Here is a 17,196-nt window from a genome sequence, read left to right as displayed (position 1 = left end):
CAGTTAACTTCAGTATTTTTAAAATGACAGTTTTAATTTAACAATCATCATGCGAGAATGAATTTTTATAAAGAAAAAGGTAATAAATAAAATAATTGTTTACTCTAAAATAATCAGACATCTAATTTATCTATTTAGCAGGAGGATTTTCTCGAGATTGCAATAGGGGTTGTAATTGTGGCTTGCCACCTGTGTTTACTCGCACCTGAGTTAAAAGGGCTTTGAATAAAGACCAGTTTTAGAATGAAACTGTAACAATTGCTGGTGGTGGGCGTGATGTTAGGATTGAAGATCATGTAAGATAAATAATAAATGAAAATAGTTGAATGATTGACTGGTAAAAGTGGTTGACAGTGATATTGTCTGCGTAAAACACAATCAAGCTAAGTGATTGCTCTTGGGATAATCCAGCACGTGATAAGCCCCCGTAATTATTAATTCTGCGGCATCCCTATCTGGAGATAGATAACGGAGCATCAGCTCTTTGGGAGTTGGATCCTGAATTCGATGACAGATTTTATCTTGTCACGTTAATCGAGTGACGCCGTCGTAGAGGATCCTTGTGCTATTGATTCTAATGAAAAGATTAGAGTCGATGTGTATATTATACTTTTGATCGGTGGTGGACTCGTTGATCCGTAGCCAGACTTGGGCTCAGAACAACACGAGCTCTCTGGTAGGAGAGCCGGCTTGGCACGCGCCCCATGTAATTTAATCGGGTATTTCTTGTTAAGACGACCGAGACCAAGACACATTGCGACTACCAGCTAAAGCTTTAAATGACAACCAACCGAATAATCCTACTTGGGTTTAAAAAAATATATCTGTTATTATATTATATTTACTTTATTATTATTTCAGTGTTACTTCAAGCAGATGCTAGTTTCAATTTTCACTTTTAAACTCTTTTTCGGTAATAAGATATCTTTTAATTATTTTATTTAATTATTGTCTTGATCTTTTCTTCTTAGTCATTTTTTTTATATTAATAAAATTTAAATTTATAATGATTAATAATAATTTAAATTAGCTAACAATTTTTAGGAAAATTAATTTTGATAAAAAAATTTTTTTTTTATAATTTAATTATTTAAAAAATTGTCCAATAGTTTGTTAATATAAAAAAAAAAAAATAAAAATACAAGACTAATGAAGAAAAGATTATTATTATTATTATTATTATTATTATTATTATTATTATTATTATTATTATTATTATTATTATTATTATTATTATTATTATTATTATTATTATTATTATTATTATTATTATTATTATTATTATTACATATTAAGATGTTTAAATCAATGATGTAATAATCTTAGCTCACGTATTGTACAGAATAAATAGAGAATAGCATTAGAATAGTTTAAAAGTTGAACGAAGAGCGAAACAACCCTCAAGATGGCTGCTGCTGTGCCAGCCGTATCGACGTTTCGACTTGGAGGGTTTCTCAGAGGTAAGCTCATCGGAAATTGCGGGTCTTCCCTCCCCTAAAATTGCCCCTCTCGGCTCTTTTGGCCTTTGAAAACAAAGAATTTCACGTAATTAAATTTTTTATTTTTTAAAAATAAACCCACTTAATTATTTGTTTCTTCTTTGCCTCATATCTTCCCTACTAATAATTTTAAAAAACAACTACTAATTATTATTTTTTAATTTAAAAAAAAAAAAAAAAAAAATCATCCTTAAAAAAACAAATATCAATATTCTTATAATGAAGCGTATAAAATTATTCCAAGGATTTATTTGTTACAGTGACATTACGCAATTTAATTGTTATTGAACGTACGGCGTAACAGTTGCGTACTCTATTGCTTTCTTAAGAGTTTATTGATAAAAAATTAACATAATATTTTAAATAAAAAATTATTTATTTTATTTAAACAACAATCTAGTAAAGCCTGAAATTAAATACATATTTCTTCACAATTTTATTAAAAATATTTATTTTTTTTATCTACTATTTTTATTTTATAAAATCACAATATGTTTATCATTTTAATTGATATAAAAAAATATTCCCTTACAACCTAACATTATATAATAATAATAAAAATATATTTTTCGCAGGTAGAAATTAAATATCGCAGCTGGGATCAATAAAATAAATTTTTATTTCAACTGATACCGACGTGTTGTGTATCTTCGCTGACCATATCTCGGATTTCCTTTAACAAAAATAATAAATTAATAAACACAAGGTTTCTAATTGGTAAGAAATATAATAATTAATTTTTAATAAAAATAATAAATAAATAAACAGAAAAAAAATTAATTTTAATCAAGAGAAAAATTTTTGAACCAAGAAAATAATTTTTTTAATTTAATTGTCTTAATTTAAGACGAAAAAAAATTTATTTAAATAAAATTTATTCAAATAAAAAAAAAAATTCTTAGTTTAAAAATTTTTAAAAATTATTTTTTTGATTTAAATAAATTAATAATAAAAATTAAATAAATTAATAAATAATAAAAAATAATTTTCTTGATTCAAATAAATTTTTTTATCTGTGAAGATACCTGAAGTCTTTGACTGTGAGCTTCTCTATCTTTCCCCGTCTCTTGATTAGACAAAATAAAAGTGTCAGCGGAGTCAAGCAAGCCAAAGGTCCAGCCACCTTCGCCGTCGAACCTCAGCACAAACCGATGATACTTGGACAGTGAAGAAATGCGATGTGTTATCGTGAGTAACGTGATGCCGCGCTGCTTTGCAGTCTCATACATGGACCCCTCAACTTCGAGGCTAACAGCGCTGGTGCACTCGTCCAGTAACGCGTAGTGCGGCGCGTGATAGAACAACCTCGTCATAGCGAGTCTCTGTTTCTCGCCGCCGGACAAAGTCGAGTCCCAGTCGCCCATCGCGTCCAGCCCGTCGGGCTCTCTCTCAGCCAGCGAGCGCAAGTCCACCAGGTCCAGCAGCTCCAGCAGCTGCTCGTCTGAACACTGGTTAGTGTTGCTGTCCGCTGGGTAAGTTATTTGCTCTCGAAGACACCCCACTGTCATGTAAGGCTTTTGGGGAATGTAGAACATTGATGGTCTTCCGGTTCGGAGTGACCACGAGTCCGCTGGTCGTGTCAGCGTTCCTGCGTAAACTGGCCATAAGCCTGAGATTATACGGAATAGTGAACTCTTTCCGCAACCATTCGGTCCAGTTATTAATAAATGGTGTCCTGGGTTGATCTGAAGATAAAATTTATTAGTTAAAAAATTTAATTATTTATTTATTAATTATTAAAATTATTTTTTTTGTTAAATTTCAAGTAATTAAGAAATGACCTTGTATCTTGTCAACTATCGACATTTTTATAGATATAAGCTCATCTTGATATTACTCTCATCAAGAGCTTTCATTTGAGTACCCACATGCATTTTTCATATATTTTTCATATATACATATATATATATAAAATAAAATATATAAATATATGAAAAATTGATGTGGGTACTCAAATGAAAGGTCTCGATCAGTGTAACATTAAAATGAGCTTATATCTTTAAAAATGTCAATAGTTGACAAAATACAAGGTCATTTCTTATTTATGTATAAAAAATTATTTTTAAAAAATTGCATTTTTAATTTTTTAAAATTTCTACAGGTCATTTTTTTGCCATAATTTATTTTTTAAAAAACTTAAAAATGATCAAATATCTACTAAATTAATTATCATTTTTTTTTTTTTTATATTAAAAATTAATAATTAAATGAATAATTGATCACTCACTTGTATCGTCAAACTAGAAATAATAACTTCACAATTGGGCGTAACAATTGGGACATCGGTAAGAGCAATACTACCGTCGAGGCTCTCACGAACTATCCCCTTGATAATCGGCGAGCCATCTTTGAATTCAAGTAATGTCTTTGGTGATGAATTAGCACTGCTATTAGTACCGCGGAATTGCTGATTTACTACAACAGTACGCTGGTATTTACATAATGCCGCGTCCTTGAATATGTCAAGCATCTCACTGACTCGATTCGCGTACCCAGCTAACGCCACTAATTCCTGTTAACGTTAATAATGTTATTAATCATCCAAGTAACAATAATTTAAATACACAAAATAATTTATGTCTACGTTAATTCTTTAAATAACTTTTAACAATAGTGAAGAAATGTATTCATAGATATACTTGACCTTGTAGGATGACATAAGACGTTCAACAGCGTCAGCGCCAGAACTCAGAAGATTCTTTGATGTTGTCAAGTAACGTGTACGTTCACTTACTGCTCCTGAATATTCAATTAAACAAATTTTTATTAATTATCACAACAACAATAGTATTGTTTTTGTTAAAATTATTTTTTATAGCTTATTTAAGTATTTAAATCTTATGTAATTTATATTGATATTCATATCTCTTGATACATAATTAAGGAATGACCTTGTATCTTGAGAACTGTTGACATTTTTAAAGACATAAGCTCATTTTGATGTTACACTCATCGTGATCTTTCATTTGAGTACCCACATCAATTTTTCATATATTTTATATATTTATATACATTATATATATGTATATATGAAAAATATATAAAAAATGCATGTGGGTACTCAAATGAAAGCTCTTGATGAGAGTAACAGCAAGATGAGCTTATATCTTTAAAAATGTCAATATTTAAGAAAGTACAGTGCAATTTAACAAAAGTCATAATTTATTAAAGTGAAATTTTAATTTTTTATAGGTCTCAAGTCACGGCAGTGACATAATATGTTTATAATTATAAAAAAAAAAAAAAAAAAAAAAAAAAACATACCGTCAGAGTCTCTATTGTTGGGTGATTTAATCGTTGTATAGAGTAACGGCATTGCAATTACCAAGAGACCAGTCCCTGACCAAACATACTTCATTAGAAATTGCTCCAACATAATGTACCATAATTTCATAGCCAAAACTTTCCGCAAATGGACAGTCAACGATCTGTATGCGGTGCTTAAATAACGATGCTCGGTATTATGACCGCCATAAAATGCAATCTCCTCGGCGTGAGCACTAATACGAGCGTGCGCTTCACGTAGCCGTCCACGACGTGAGGCTTCTTCGGCAACTAGGTGACCAAATCGCGGTGATGTAAGCCGAAGTACTTGCCCGGTTACCGCAATAACAACTGCTGCCAGTAATGGACCTATTAAATAAAAATTAAATATTGTATTAGCTAAAAGATTTTACCAACAAAAAAAAATTACATTGTGGTTATTATTATTGTAATTAAGCGATGAGTTTTTTAAACTCATTAGTGAGTCATGTTTTTTTCTTTATTATTATTATTAAAGTATTATTTTTAATAATAGTAACTCAGTCGCGAGCTAAAGATATTAAATTACAGTGATAAGATAAATATGTTTTTGTTAATGGATAAATGAGTAATGTGTTAATGTTTAAGTGATAAAAAATTTCATTTTACAAGTTATAAGATTTAATGATTCTTTTTGCATAACACATTTATAAATGTAAATCATAATGATAATATGCTTTTTATTATTATTATTATTATTATTATTATTATTATTATTTTTTTTTTTTTTTTTTTATTATTATTATAAAAATTAATAATAAATTTTTTAATACCAAATACCAAATTTTTATCTAGTTACATAAAAATGGCTATAACTTATAAAATATTGATTTTTGGGAAAAATTGTAACTTATTAAATTTCCTACAAAAAACGTTACTGTACCATGGGGCTATCTTCAATATTTTAGAAGATATAACTTAATTAGTGTTAAAAGAGTGAAAAATAGTAAAAAATAAATTTTTTTCATTAAATTAATTAATTAATCACCTGGAACTGTTCTAGCACCCATGCGGGATGAAAATGACATAAGCGCAATCCCAACAAGCGCACAATCAAGAAGTGGTTTGGTCAAACTGGAGTACAAATGAGCCACAGAGCTCGCTAATTCGGATAAATCATCAGTCAGTCTTTGTTCAGCACCTCCCAATCGATTGTCGAGAGCAGACACTCTGTAATAAGTCTGCTGACTCAAGTACATTTTGTACGCGTACTGGACGAGTCTTTCTCTGAAAAAAGTGTAATCATCATCAACAATTCATCAGTGAATCATAAAAAAAAAAATAAAAACAAAAATGTCATTAAAGTTAGCCGACGTTTTAAATGAAAAAAATTTTTTGCAGTTTTTGAAGTTTTTTACACGTGGAAATTTTTTTTCAATTTTTTTGTAATAATTTTTTCAATAAAAAAAAATTCTAAAAATTTTTAAATGTCGGCAAACTTAATTTTTATAAACAAAAACAAAACTCACCTGAAAGAAAGTGCAAGTCTGCCTTCAAGATAACGGATAGCGGAGTTAACAAAGGTAGCAGGAAAGGCGATGGCGAACCAGCGAGCCAGCATGAGAAAAAATCCACGGACGTCTTTAAGGACAATTCTCTTGACAATTTGGCCTTCGAGCGTGGCAACATAGACGGACAAGAAGGTGCGAGCAAGAAGGGTGATCGTCGCACAGGTCAGAAGTCCAGCTTCTTTGGAGCGCCAACCAGGTACCATAATCCTGAGCAACTGTATCAATTGCCTGAGGAAGGCTTTGTCCAGGCCCGCATTGCTCTGTTTATTTTTAGTGGGCTTGGTGCAGCACTTGCTGTTCTTGCATTTGTTGTCCACTTCGTTTTCCTTTGTCTTGTTGTTATTGCTGGTGCTCGTGCTGTCATTGTTGTTGGTCTCCAATTTGCGCTTGACTCTCACAATGTGCGGATAAGTGAGCTTCAATAAGTAGAGTGTCGTAACAATACCAACAACACCACGAGTCAGTGTCTCCTGTCTTATCCCACATGTCTCTGATGTTTTATTTATAAGCTTTGAAAATACCGACGACATTTTAAATTAATTAATTAATTATTTATTTCATCGGAAAAATTCCAATCAGCTGATCAGCTGTTTATTAATTAATTATTAAATTTGTCAATTGTAAATTCAACAAATTTAATTAATAATTAATTCCCGATGAACATGTGGTGGTATGTTCATGACTTTATCAGTATAAACATTAAACAAACGACACACACTAATCGGCAACCAGCTGGCAACTGTACTAGTCTTCTTTTGCTTTAACTTCCATTCCCTCTCTTCTCTTACTGCTGGTGATTCTCCTCACTCCACCAAGCCTCTCAACAATCCTGGGCTATGCATTACCAACGATAATATCCATCCTCTCCTCTGACTCTGATACAATTTGTGCTCCATTCTTTCTGCACTTTGATGTACAGCTGATACACTCTGTAAGTATCTATACTTTGACAGATTACTATTTTTATTTAATAAAATTATTTTACTGGACTTGGATCTGGCGTTATTGCTATCTTTGCCCTCGCCCTTGCACTTACTGTTTTTATTTCATTCTTTTTATTCACAGATTTTCCTTTGCATCATCGTCATTAACATTAACATATCACATTCATAAGATAATTTCCAGTGCAAAAAGTAACCAATACCTGAAATAAATTTTTTATAATTATTATTATAAAATTGAAAACAAAAAATTTTTTTTTAATTCTTAAAAATAATCTAAAAAAATTTTTTTTTTAATTTTATTTGACGTTTAAAAAAATTATTTTAAAAATTTTAAAAGTAATTTTTTTTTTTTTTTTTTTTTTTTTTTTTTTTTTTTTCAGATGAAAATTAATTTAGCACATATTTAATAATTTAAAAAATTTTATAGCAAATAAATTATGGCAAAAAAAAAAAATTGACGTAGAAATTTAAAAAAATAAAAAATGTAATTTTTTTAAACAAATTTTTTTGATAAATAAAATAAAAAAATAATTTTCATACATCAGCTGATTTGATAATAATTATATAATTAAAAAAATACTTAGATAAATAATTAATAAAATTGACAGATAAATATGGTTCTATTTTGAATATCACATAGAAAATGTCACTCCGTAATTTTAAATTGATCTGAAGACACTCTATTATTTAATCAAGAGTCCAACTGGTGATATAAATAATGAATTCCAAGAATATTACGTATATATTTTTTGTTTTTAATAAATATTCAACACTATAATTGCAAACTGCGAAGAAAAAAAAAAAGTTAACCACCGTCTGAAGTCATAAGAGTCACAATACAGGTTATGTTTATTCTTTATTTAAAAAATGTTATTATTATATTTTTTAAACGATTATAAAATACCAGAGAAAGTAAAATAGCTTTCGGCAAAATGCACTTGTGCATACTCACTATTCTCCGGGTGCCATTAATTCTGGTAACTGAAAAAGTAAAAGTCGTTCAATGAAAGAGTAAATGAAACAAGAGGTTTTATTTTAGCGGCAATGAACACTTTCATTTCTTCTCTATTACAAGATTACTCAATAAACTTTTTTTAAAAATCTTTTTATTTTTATTCCAGATTTATTCATCGGATTAAATAAATATAACTCGGTAAGTATAATTAGGAATTACCGCATAGATGCCATAGTCCAGATGCGAATTCGCGGAATGACCATTAGATAGTAAACATGTATTATAAGGCAATATGCATTGCAGTTGATCATTTTCTCGAATAGTCATGCAGCCGTGAACGGACGTAAGACACCAGGAAATCGGTTGTCATAGAGACACGCGAGCTTCTTTCAACCGCAGTAGAACGGTTTAACTGCATCAGTAAAATTTAATAAATTTCTTCCTTATTTTTATTTATTGCTGATCTCTCGGCAATCAATTGTAAAGTTTTTTTTTTTTTTTTTTTTTTTTTTTTTTTTTTTAAATATATATATTACACACAGTAATTACAATATTATGTACACACTTTCTCTTTTTTTTTTTTTGTTTTTTTTTCTTCTTCAAGTGTCAAATACAATAAAACACTTTACATTAATTTTTAACTTGATAAAAAATTTTAACAGATGAATTTACATAATCAGTAATTGTAGAATATCTTTAAATAAATATTTTATTTACAATTTTATTCACAATCAACAATTTAAAACTTAAATTTTTATTTCTTCTTTTTTATTATCTTTAATGCATATTTATTGGATAAAAAGTTGACAGTTACTTGGTAATTAAAACTTTTATTATTCTTATAAAAGTCACACAATAAATAAATGCATTATAATTAAGCTTACGCTTAAAATATTATTTTATTATTGACATTAAACTGTAAAAAATAATACAGCTTATTCTTAAAGTGTTAAATATATTATCTTGAACTTTTTGACCTATTAAATTACAATTACCTAAGATCCGAAGAAACACGATGAAGATTATTTCTTCTCGGTGGATTAAGCAACGCCATAAATTTATGCATTAAATTTAATACTGATTTTTCATTATGTAAAAAATAATGTTACTCATTAATTATAAAAATAAATATTTTTTTTTTTTTTTTTTTTTTTTTTTCAGTATATTAATATGAGGTACGTACGAGTATTTTGAATTAGCATTAACATGCTTATTACGTTTGTATTAAATACAAATTGGATGATTGTATAAATTAGTAGAGGTCTGGTGATTGAAGAGGAATGTCCGATAAAGACGGCAGTCGGTTCTCTGCTGAGTCCAGCGGGTACGACGGAAGTGCCTCGAGAATCCGAGGTGGTGGATGTTTCTTCAGTGACGTCAGAGGCGGAGGCGTCCCCGGAGACTTACCGGGGTTGTCTTGGACCAACCAGGCATTGAAAGCTCCGACAGGTCTAACAGTTTTAATTGCTATGGGTTGTATCGGTATTTTTCCCGGGATCTCGCTAATGCTAGGTGCACTGCCCTGCAAATTGAGGGCATTCAACTGGAGATAGCCACTCACAGAGTCATCCGAGCCACCTGATTTACTGATACGTCCGCTGGCCTCTGTTATAATAATTATACAAACAAAAAAATTATTTTCATTCAATTACCAGATATTTGATACTTTTAATAATATTTTTAAGAAATAAATTATGACAAAAAAAAAAAACTTACATCTAGAAATTTTAATAAACTAAAAATTCAATTAAAAAATTATTAGCTGTCTTGTTAATCAACACTTGTTTGATAATTCCAATTAAAAAATTATTTATTTATATTAAATCATAAATAATTAATTATTAATTTATGTGACTGTCTATAAATAAGAAGAAATATTAAAATTTTTTTTAAATATCTAAAGTGTCAAGACAATGAATAAAATTAATAAAAAACAATTACCAAATGTTTTAGCTTCACGAGCACGTGCAAGTAATTCATCAATTCTATTTCTGCGAAAGTAAGTTCCAGCAATGTCTCTCCATTTGGAGCTCTTGGCCTCATTCACCCTTGACTCATCATCACTGTTATGCTCATTGTCATTGTGTTCGCCATTGCTATTGTTGCTCCCATTGCTATTATTATTGAGATCGGCTTTAAACCTAAAATTACCGTCGCGGGTCAAAGGTGGCGGCGGTGGCAAAGGTATCCTGAACGATGCGTCAGGTAATCTCCAGCGATTTAGATCATCGCTCCAAGTAGCCGAGGAGCGGACTGCCACGAGGTCACGGAACGGACAACCTGGCCTCAGATAAGGTATCATAGCTTCACATATCTGTGTTGCCAGCAGCTCACGGCGCAGGAGTTCACGACGTTCCGCGTCCCAGGATGCCTGCAAAAAAATCCAAGGATATAACGGTACACTTTAATACGCCAGTGTTCTACTATCTACAATAAGTATCCAAGCTAGTTTAATCTGTCTACCATAACGGTTTATTTTCTCAATAAAAATTATTATACTGTAAATAAAATCCACAACAACATATCTATATATCTATATATACCATACCTGCAAATCAAGTGCCTCAGCTTCGAGCTGTTTTGTGCGCTTGGCCATTCTCTTCAATGCGTCCTCAGTTGTCCTCAATTGCCCGTAGACTTCGAATGCACTCCCGCTGCCATCCTGAGCGCTAGCCTCCAAAGCAGCCGCTAAAATCTCTAGTCGTCTTCTTCTTCTTTCTCGCCTTTTTCTCAACTCGGTGTTCCCTTGAGCTTCACCGCCAATCGTCAGCCGCTCCAACCTAGTGTCATTTCTTTAATTTAATAGAAATTCTCCCGATATTATAAATAAAACGACTTAAAAATTTTTGACGGTCATTTTTTCATCTAAATAGTTCGGATGCCCAATTTTAAAATACAGTAACTGCAAAATTTTTATACCTGATTTTTTTTTTTTTTTTTTTTTTTTTTTTTTTTTTTTTTTTTTTTTTTAAGTATTGCTCCATTTATTATAATTTTTAGACCTTAAAGTATTTTTTATTTAATTATTTTCTATTCAAAAATTAAATTTTTTATTAATTTGGCGCGCAAAATTTTTTTTTAAGAAAAATTTTTTTAAATCTTAAAACTGGCCAAAAAGAAATGACGTCAAAAAAATTAACCAAAGTTTAAAATGACCGTAATTTCTCTAACCTCTTCATGACCTCTTTTTGCGCAGCTTCCCGTTTTTTCCTCCTGCGTTCATCGACTTCCCTGCTAGTCATCGGCAAGATCTTGCTGTTCTCCAACAGATCAGTGTCATTGTCATTGTCTTTGCTGCCTTCGTAGCGACTCCTCAAGGCGTCTAGCTCATCCCTGAGTTTCTGAGCAGTGCTGGTGTCCTCAGGCTCTCTCTTGACTCTCTCAACCTCCTCGCGCTCATCATAGTCTTCCTCGTAATCAGCAGTCTTGGGCGAGCTCTCCAGCAGCTTTCTCAGCCGCTGCAGCTCAAGCTGGTACTGCCTAAGAAGGGCGTCCTTGGGATCTTCATTGACAACGGGTTTGTTTTTGATGCACCGAGCTCTTGCGGCGTACCTGAGAGTGCTGAGAGTTTCTTCGGCGTCGACGTCCACCGGGCTGATGCAAGCAATCATCAGAGTCCGGGCATTCCCGCCCAAGCTGTCGCGGAGCAGCCTGGTCAGCTTGCTGTCTCTGTAAGGCACGTGTCTGCCGTTACCAGCAGCCAGGGCACTGATAACGTTACCAAGCGCTGATAAGCTCAAATTTATGCTCGCTGCTTCCTTCAATCGATCCCCTGTTGCTCCGGTTCTCGCTTGACGCTCCGAACCGGCCAGATCGACTAAATGTAACTGACCTCTCCTCACGGCACTGCCGCCCACTTTGCCGCTGCTCTCCCCCATCGCCAATGCCTCCAAGGATATTGTCAGGACCGCGTGACTTCGAGAACTGGAAGCATTCATTTTTGTAAAAGCTGCGACACGTCTTTTATCACCCTGCTCTACTAATTTAGCACACTCCGATGCGTTTTTTACTGTTACTTCCCGCAATCCGCCAGCTACGTAAGTTCCTCGCTGAGGATCTTCTTTCAGCTGAAGAGCGTCTTCGACTAGATTGTCCTGGAATTGAGGAAATATTTTATTTTTAATTTATATCTTGTGAACAATTGACATTTTTAAATATATAAGCTCATCCTGATGTTACACTCATCGAGACCTTTCATTTGAGTACCCACATTAATTTTTCATATATTTTATATATATATATATATATATATATATATATATATATATATATATATATATATATATATATATATATATATATATATAAAGGCATGTGGGTACTCAGGTGAAAGCGCTTAATGAGTGTAACATCATGATGAGCTTATATCTTTAAAAATATCAATAGTTAAGAAAGTACAGTGCAATTTAACAAAATTTACCTGCAATAAATCTCTCAACCGCTCGTTGTAAATTTCCAGGTAACTCAGCAGCGCCAGGTACCTCGTATCAGAACTAGCTGTCGAAGTCGCCTCAAATATGTGCTCCAGAGTGCGTTCAATGAACCCGTGCATCGTGTGAGACTTTCCACATCCTGTCTGCCCGTACGCAAAAACAGTCCCATTGTACCCTTCGAGAACTGCTTCGACGATCACCGAGCCCACGTCTTCGTAGACCTTCTCCGTGGAACTTTCCGGGCCAAAGGCCGCGTCGAATTGGTACATTTTTCCTGAACCACCGGTACCTTCGAGGGTGCAGTTTTTTGAAAGTGGGTCGATGGTGACGGCATTCTGGAATAAGTTTTATTATCTTTATCTTGGTTTTTAATCTAGAGCGTAAATGGTTACAATCGATCGCACTCCCACGTTTCTTTGCTTAGAGACAAACATACCATATGCATCTTTGACAGAAATCGATTAATAGGGTATAAACTACCTGCTATGACATTTTAGTTGTTATGTCAATCTAAAATAGAATATTAAATTTTAACATCGAACTTTACATACTGAAGCTAATTAATTATTAGGGGAGTTTGCAAGTTCACAATCGTTATGACCCTGATATGTCGCAAGGACAATTGATATTATGATCTAAGTCTAGACTATAAATTGTATACTTCTAAGTTTTTAAATTACTTGATGACAGGCTTTTAATTTAAAGAACAAATATCATTTTATTATTTCTTCTTTTAATCCATAATTATCGCTAAATATTTTACGACTAAATTTATAAAAAAAATTTTATTTAAAAAAATAAAATCAAAGAAGAAATATCATTTTATTAAAAGAAGAAATAATAAAATGATATTATCGCTTAATTTGTAAAAAAAAAAAATTTTTTTTTGTGAAGAAATTAATTCTAATTTTAATATTTGTAATTTTGATGAATTTTAATTAAATTGTGTAATAATTCCATTTATAATATTTTTCATAAATCAAACGTAATATTATAATGCAAAAACAAATTTATTAATCCAACTGGTTTGTCTAGAGTGAGGTTATGTAAAGATTGTGTTGTTTTGTAAATCAAAATCCAGATTGTAAAAGTAACCTCTTTTTTATCATAACGTATTGAGAAATTACTTAAATCGTAATGATAGTTTTTTATAATGACTTTATGTCACGCATCGAATCCTCGGGCAAATCATCTAAAAAAAAAATATATATATATATATATATATATATATATATATATATATATATATATATATATATATATATATATATATATAATTTATGATAAATATTAAATTATAATTTTGATTTATTAATAATTTTGTATTTTTTTCTCTAAAAATTTATTACCAGATAAATAAAAATAAAAAAATTGAAAAATATTAAATTAAATAATTCATCTGTATTAAATAATAAATTTTTAGTTTGTGTAAATAATTAAAATCCATAAATATTTATAATAAAGTATTTTGCCTGGAATTTATCTTAGCAATAGGTCACTATTCCATCAATTTAAATTCCTAGAGTTCACCAGATGATCAATTAATTAAACTATCTTATCTTCCGACTGTAAACAGAGCTAACAGGAAACATACAGAGTGTAAAATACAGTTAATGACAACAGATAAAAATGCAGCGTCGTTCTTCATAACATAACAACACATTTGCGTGTTTTGACCATTAGGTCGCTAGGTTACACCGCTCGATAGTGATGACGATTTATCTATAATTATTTACAAAAGTTATTGGGCAGAAACTTGCCTCAATATATGACACTACAAAAACACTTGTCATATTTGACATTTCATTTACCTGACACCCCGCCGACAGCTCTTTTTGAGACATTGGCCTACATCTCACTGCTACCTTCACTGACTCACTCATCTGAAATATTATTATAAGTAAGTACTTGAAATATCAATTAAATTAAATATTATTTATCCATTTAATAAATTAAATTATTATTAATCTAATCTAATCAAAAATTTAATTAATATTTTGAGTTCGTCGGTTGACCTTGAACTACTCAGCTGCTGAACTGCGGCCTAAAAGTGGTCACAATCACAATCCAACACCTTTTTTTAATTTTTTTTAATAAAAATTGTAACAAAAAAAATTATTTTAAAAAAATTGCATTTGTAGCTTTTTAAAATTTCTAAATGTCAATTTTTTTGCCATAATTTATTTGTTACAAAAATTCTTAAAATTATCAATTATCTGCTGAATTAATTTTCATAAAAAAATTGTGAAATGACAGCTAAATTTAATGACACAATTTTCGTCTTAACCAAACAAAAAGGATAAGTACTTATAATAATTTTAGTGTTTTAATATTTTAAATTATTTACTCACGTTGTTATTTTATCAGATACAGAGGGTAGATAAAACGCGACGACCGCGTGACCGAGTCTTTGTGCAAGAGTTATGACCTAAATGTTTTTTAACAAGTACATCACTTTTCAAATATTAGTCCATTGTCTCTTTTGTAATTATTGCTCATTAATAAATTATCCTGGAACAATAAATTTTAATTAATATTAATGTAAAAATTGTAATATTTATTTATTTATTTATTTAAAAAAAAAAAAAAAAAAAAACATTTTTAAAAGAAGAAATACTAAAAAAAATTTTACGGTTTTATTTATGAATAAAAATCCGGAATTTACCGTAAAATTCAATGAACTCTGAGTTGATTGCATTGTATATGCAATAATTGTGAAATTTAAAAGGATCAATTATTCAGCGGCAACGTTTGTTTCTAAAGAGTTAAGTGAAGCAAAACTGCACTGACAGAGTAGCATACAAACTAAAACTATCCTTTATTATTGTGTTAAATCCTCCTACTCTCTATCATGCAACTATTAATTCATGCGCACGTTTTTTTTCACTGTCACGCGCATGCGCCATTTTCAAACGCCAGTACAATCGGTAAGGAAGAGTTCTAGTTTCTAGTCAGCTATGAATTTTGCTCCTGAAACCCACGAGAGTTGTTGACAGAGAGGTTATGTCCTCTCTGAAGATTTGTAAATAATTTTTCAATTAAAAATATAATTATTTATTATGGCATTTAATTTTAAAAATGCGGAAGACGTCGAAGCGTACTTGAAAAATATTTACACGGAGTACAGATTCGGGTGTGAAAGTGAAAAAAATCCAAATGGTATGTCATCATCTTTTGTAATTACTATTTTGATTTTTTATTTATTATTTATTATCAAAATTATTATTTTAGCTTGTCATCTCTTGGGCGATTACTTGGAAGGTATAAGCCGAGATTATGAGAAAGCTGCTCAGACTTATAAAAGTAATTGTGATGAGAGAAATTGGCCGAGAAGTTGCGCTAAATTCGGCGGATATGTCGGTGTTGGTAAGGAAGACATTTTTTTATTTTTTTTTTTTATCAAAAAAATCAGACAGTAAATAATTTTTTTATTTTAAAATGAAAAATTATTAGTTTAACAATAAAAAAATTACAAAATTTTCATATGTGGAATTTTTTAATTAAATTGTTTTTTATAATAATTTAATTGTTATAAATAAAAAAAAAATTTTTTTTAATGTCTGTCAATATTAGTATCATTAATTTATTTGATTTATTAAAAGTTAATAATATTTATTTAAGTGTAAGCAAAGCATTACTCAATATATTAATAATGTCTAGCTGCGTAATAAGTTAATTTTATTTAATAATAAATTATGTCTAAAAAATTAATTTCTAAAAATGTTATTTTTTAAATTAATTTTTTTTTCTATAATTTATTTATTAAAAAATTTCTAAAAATTATGAGATGTCTTTTAATTGTAGTATTATAAAAAATTTTTTTAAAAATGTCACTTGTTAAAATTAAAAATTAAAAAACTACAATTGTAATTTTTTTTTAATTAAATATCTTTTCAGGTAGAGGTTGCGAGCAAAATATGGAAGAGTGTTTCAAATACATGAGAAAAGGCTGCGAGCTGGGTGACGGAATCGGATGTGTAAAAGCCGGTTTATTAGCAACAACCCCGAAGTTTAAATTCCTGGACAACCGAGCGGAGCAAGTAGCCCTGGGCATGAAAATGTTCTCAAAAGGGTGCTACGAGCACGACAGAGACGAAGGTTGCTTTTATCTGTCCGGGATTTTCTTGGGCGGTCTCAAGGACGACGTGGAGCCAAATCTGACAGAAGCATACAAATTGTCGATAAAGTCTTGCGAGGCGGGGAACCCTTACGCGTGTGCTAATCTCTCGCAGATGCACGCGCGAGGCGAAGGCGCCGAAAAAAACGCATCTCTTGCAGAGTTGTTCAAAGAACGGGCGCTCGTGCTTCACAAAGAGCTCAAGAAAGTCCAAAAGCAAATCGAGTTCGGGCAAGGTATCGATGTGTAAATAAATCTGTATTATATTCTGTAGAAATTAATTATTTAAATATTATTTTTAAATATTTAATCAATATTTAATGTTTTGCTAGTTTGTCAATAAATATTTTTAAAATTATTATAAATAATTTAATCAGGTGCTTGATAGATTTGTGTCACGATTCATCGTTTATCAGATAGATTATTTTATTAAT

At 30.7% G+C, this 17,196-nt stretch overlaps 3 protein-coding genes across 4 annotated transcripts; 1 reads left to right on the top strand and 2 right to left on the bottom strand.

Annotated features, from left to right (window-relative positions):
• Window positions 1-1,879: 1,879 nt before the first annotated feature.
• Window positions 1,880-7,016, bottom strand: Abcd (ATP binding cassette subfamily D). The gene is made up of 7 exons (XM_074252186.1): window positions 6,272-7,016; window positions 5,791-6,029; window positions 4,764-5,132; window positions 4,144-4,238; window positions 3,727-4,011; window positions 2,525-3,184; window positions 1,880-2,172 (listed from the first exon to the last, which is right to left on the bottom strand). Exons 1-7 carry the CDS (start codon window positions 6,841-6,843, stop codon window positions 2,122-2,124), a joined length of 2,271 nt encoding a protein of 756 aa, XP_074108287.1. The 5' UTR covers window positions 6,844-7,016; the 3' UTR covers window positions 1,880-2,121.
• A 1,107-nt stretch (window positions 7,017-8,123) lies between these two features.
• Window positions 8,124-15,455, bottom strand: LOC141533352 (osmotic avoidance abnormal protein 3). 2 transcript variants are annotated; one of them, XM_074252184.1, is made up of 8 exons: window positions 15,311-15,455; window positions 14,997-15,156; window positions 14,457-14,528; window positions 12,633-12,980; window positions 11,384-12,306; window positions 10,761-11,004; window positions 10,154-10,583; window positions 8,124-9,817 (listed from the first exon to the last, which is right to left on the bottom strand). In XM_074252184.1, the coding sequence occupies exons 3-8, from the start codon at window positions 14,526-14,528 to the stop codon at window positions 9,465-9,467; spliced, it is 2,370 nt and encodes a 789-aa protein (XP_074108285.1). In that variant the 5' UTR covers window positions 14,997-15,156; window positions 15,311-15,455; the 3' UTR covers window positions 8,124-9,464. The 2 variants fall into 2 exon arrangements, with proteins under 2 accessions (XP_074108285.1, XP_074108286.1); XM_074252185.1 differs by having other exon boundaries at window positions 10,761-10,992.
• Window positions 15,456-15,597: 142 nt separating this feature from the next.
• Coa7 (Cytochrome c oxidase assembly factor 7) lies at window positions 15,598-17,135 on the top strand. The gene is made up of 3 exons (XM_074252199.1): window positions 15,598-15,804; window positions 15,877-16,011; window positions 16,543-17,135. The coding sequence occupies exons 1-3, from the start codon at window positions 15,705-15,707 to the stop codon at window positions 17,010-17,012; spliced, it is 705 nt and encodes a 234-aa protein (XP_074108300.1). The 5' UTR covers window positions 15,598-15,704; the 3' UTR covers window positions 17,013-17,135.
• The last annotated feature ends 61 nt before the right edge of the window (window positions 17,136-17,196 follow it).

Source organism: Cotesia typhae, unplaced genomic scaffold (assembly GCF_013202065.1).
Source record: "Cotesia typhae breed Kobodo isofemale line unplaced genomic scaffold, CoteBio_Ctyphae contig_83, whole genome shotgun sequence".
Classification (NCBI taxonomy): Eukaryota; Metazoa; Arthropoda; class Insecta; order Hymenoptera; family Braconidae; genus Cotesia; species Cotesia typhae.
This window is presented reverse-complemented; position numbering and strand designations above follow the sequence as displayed.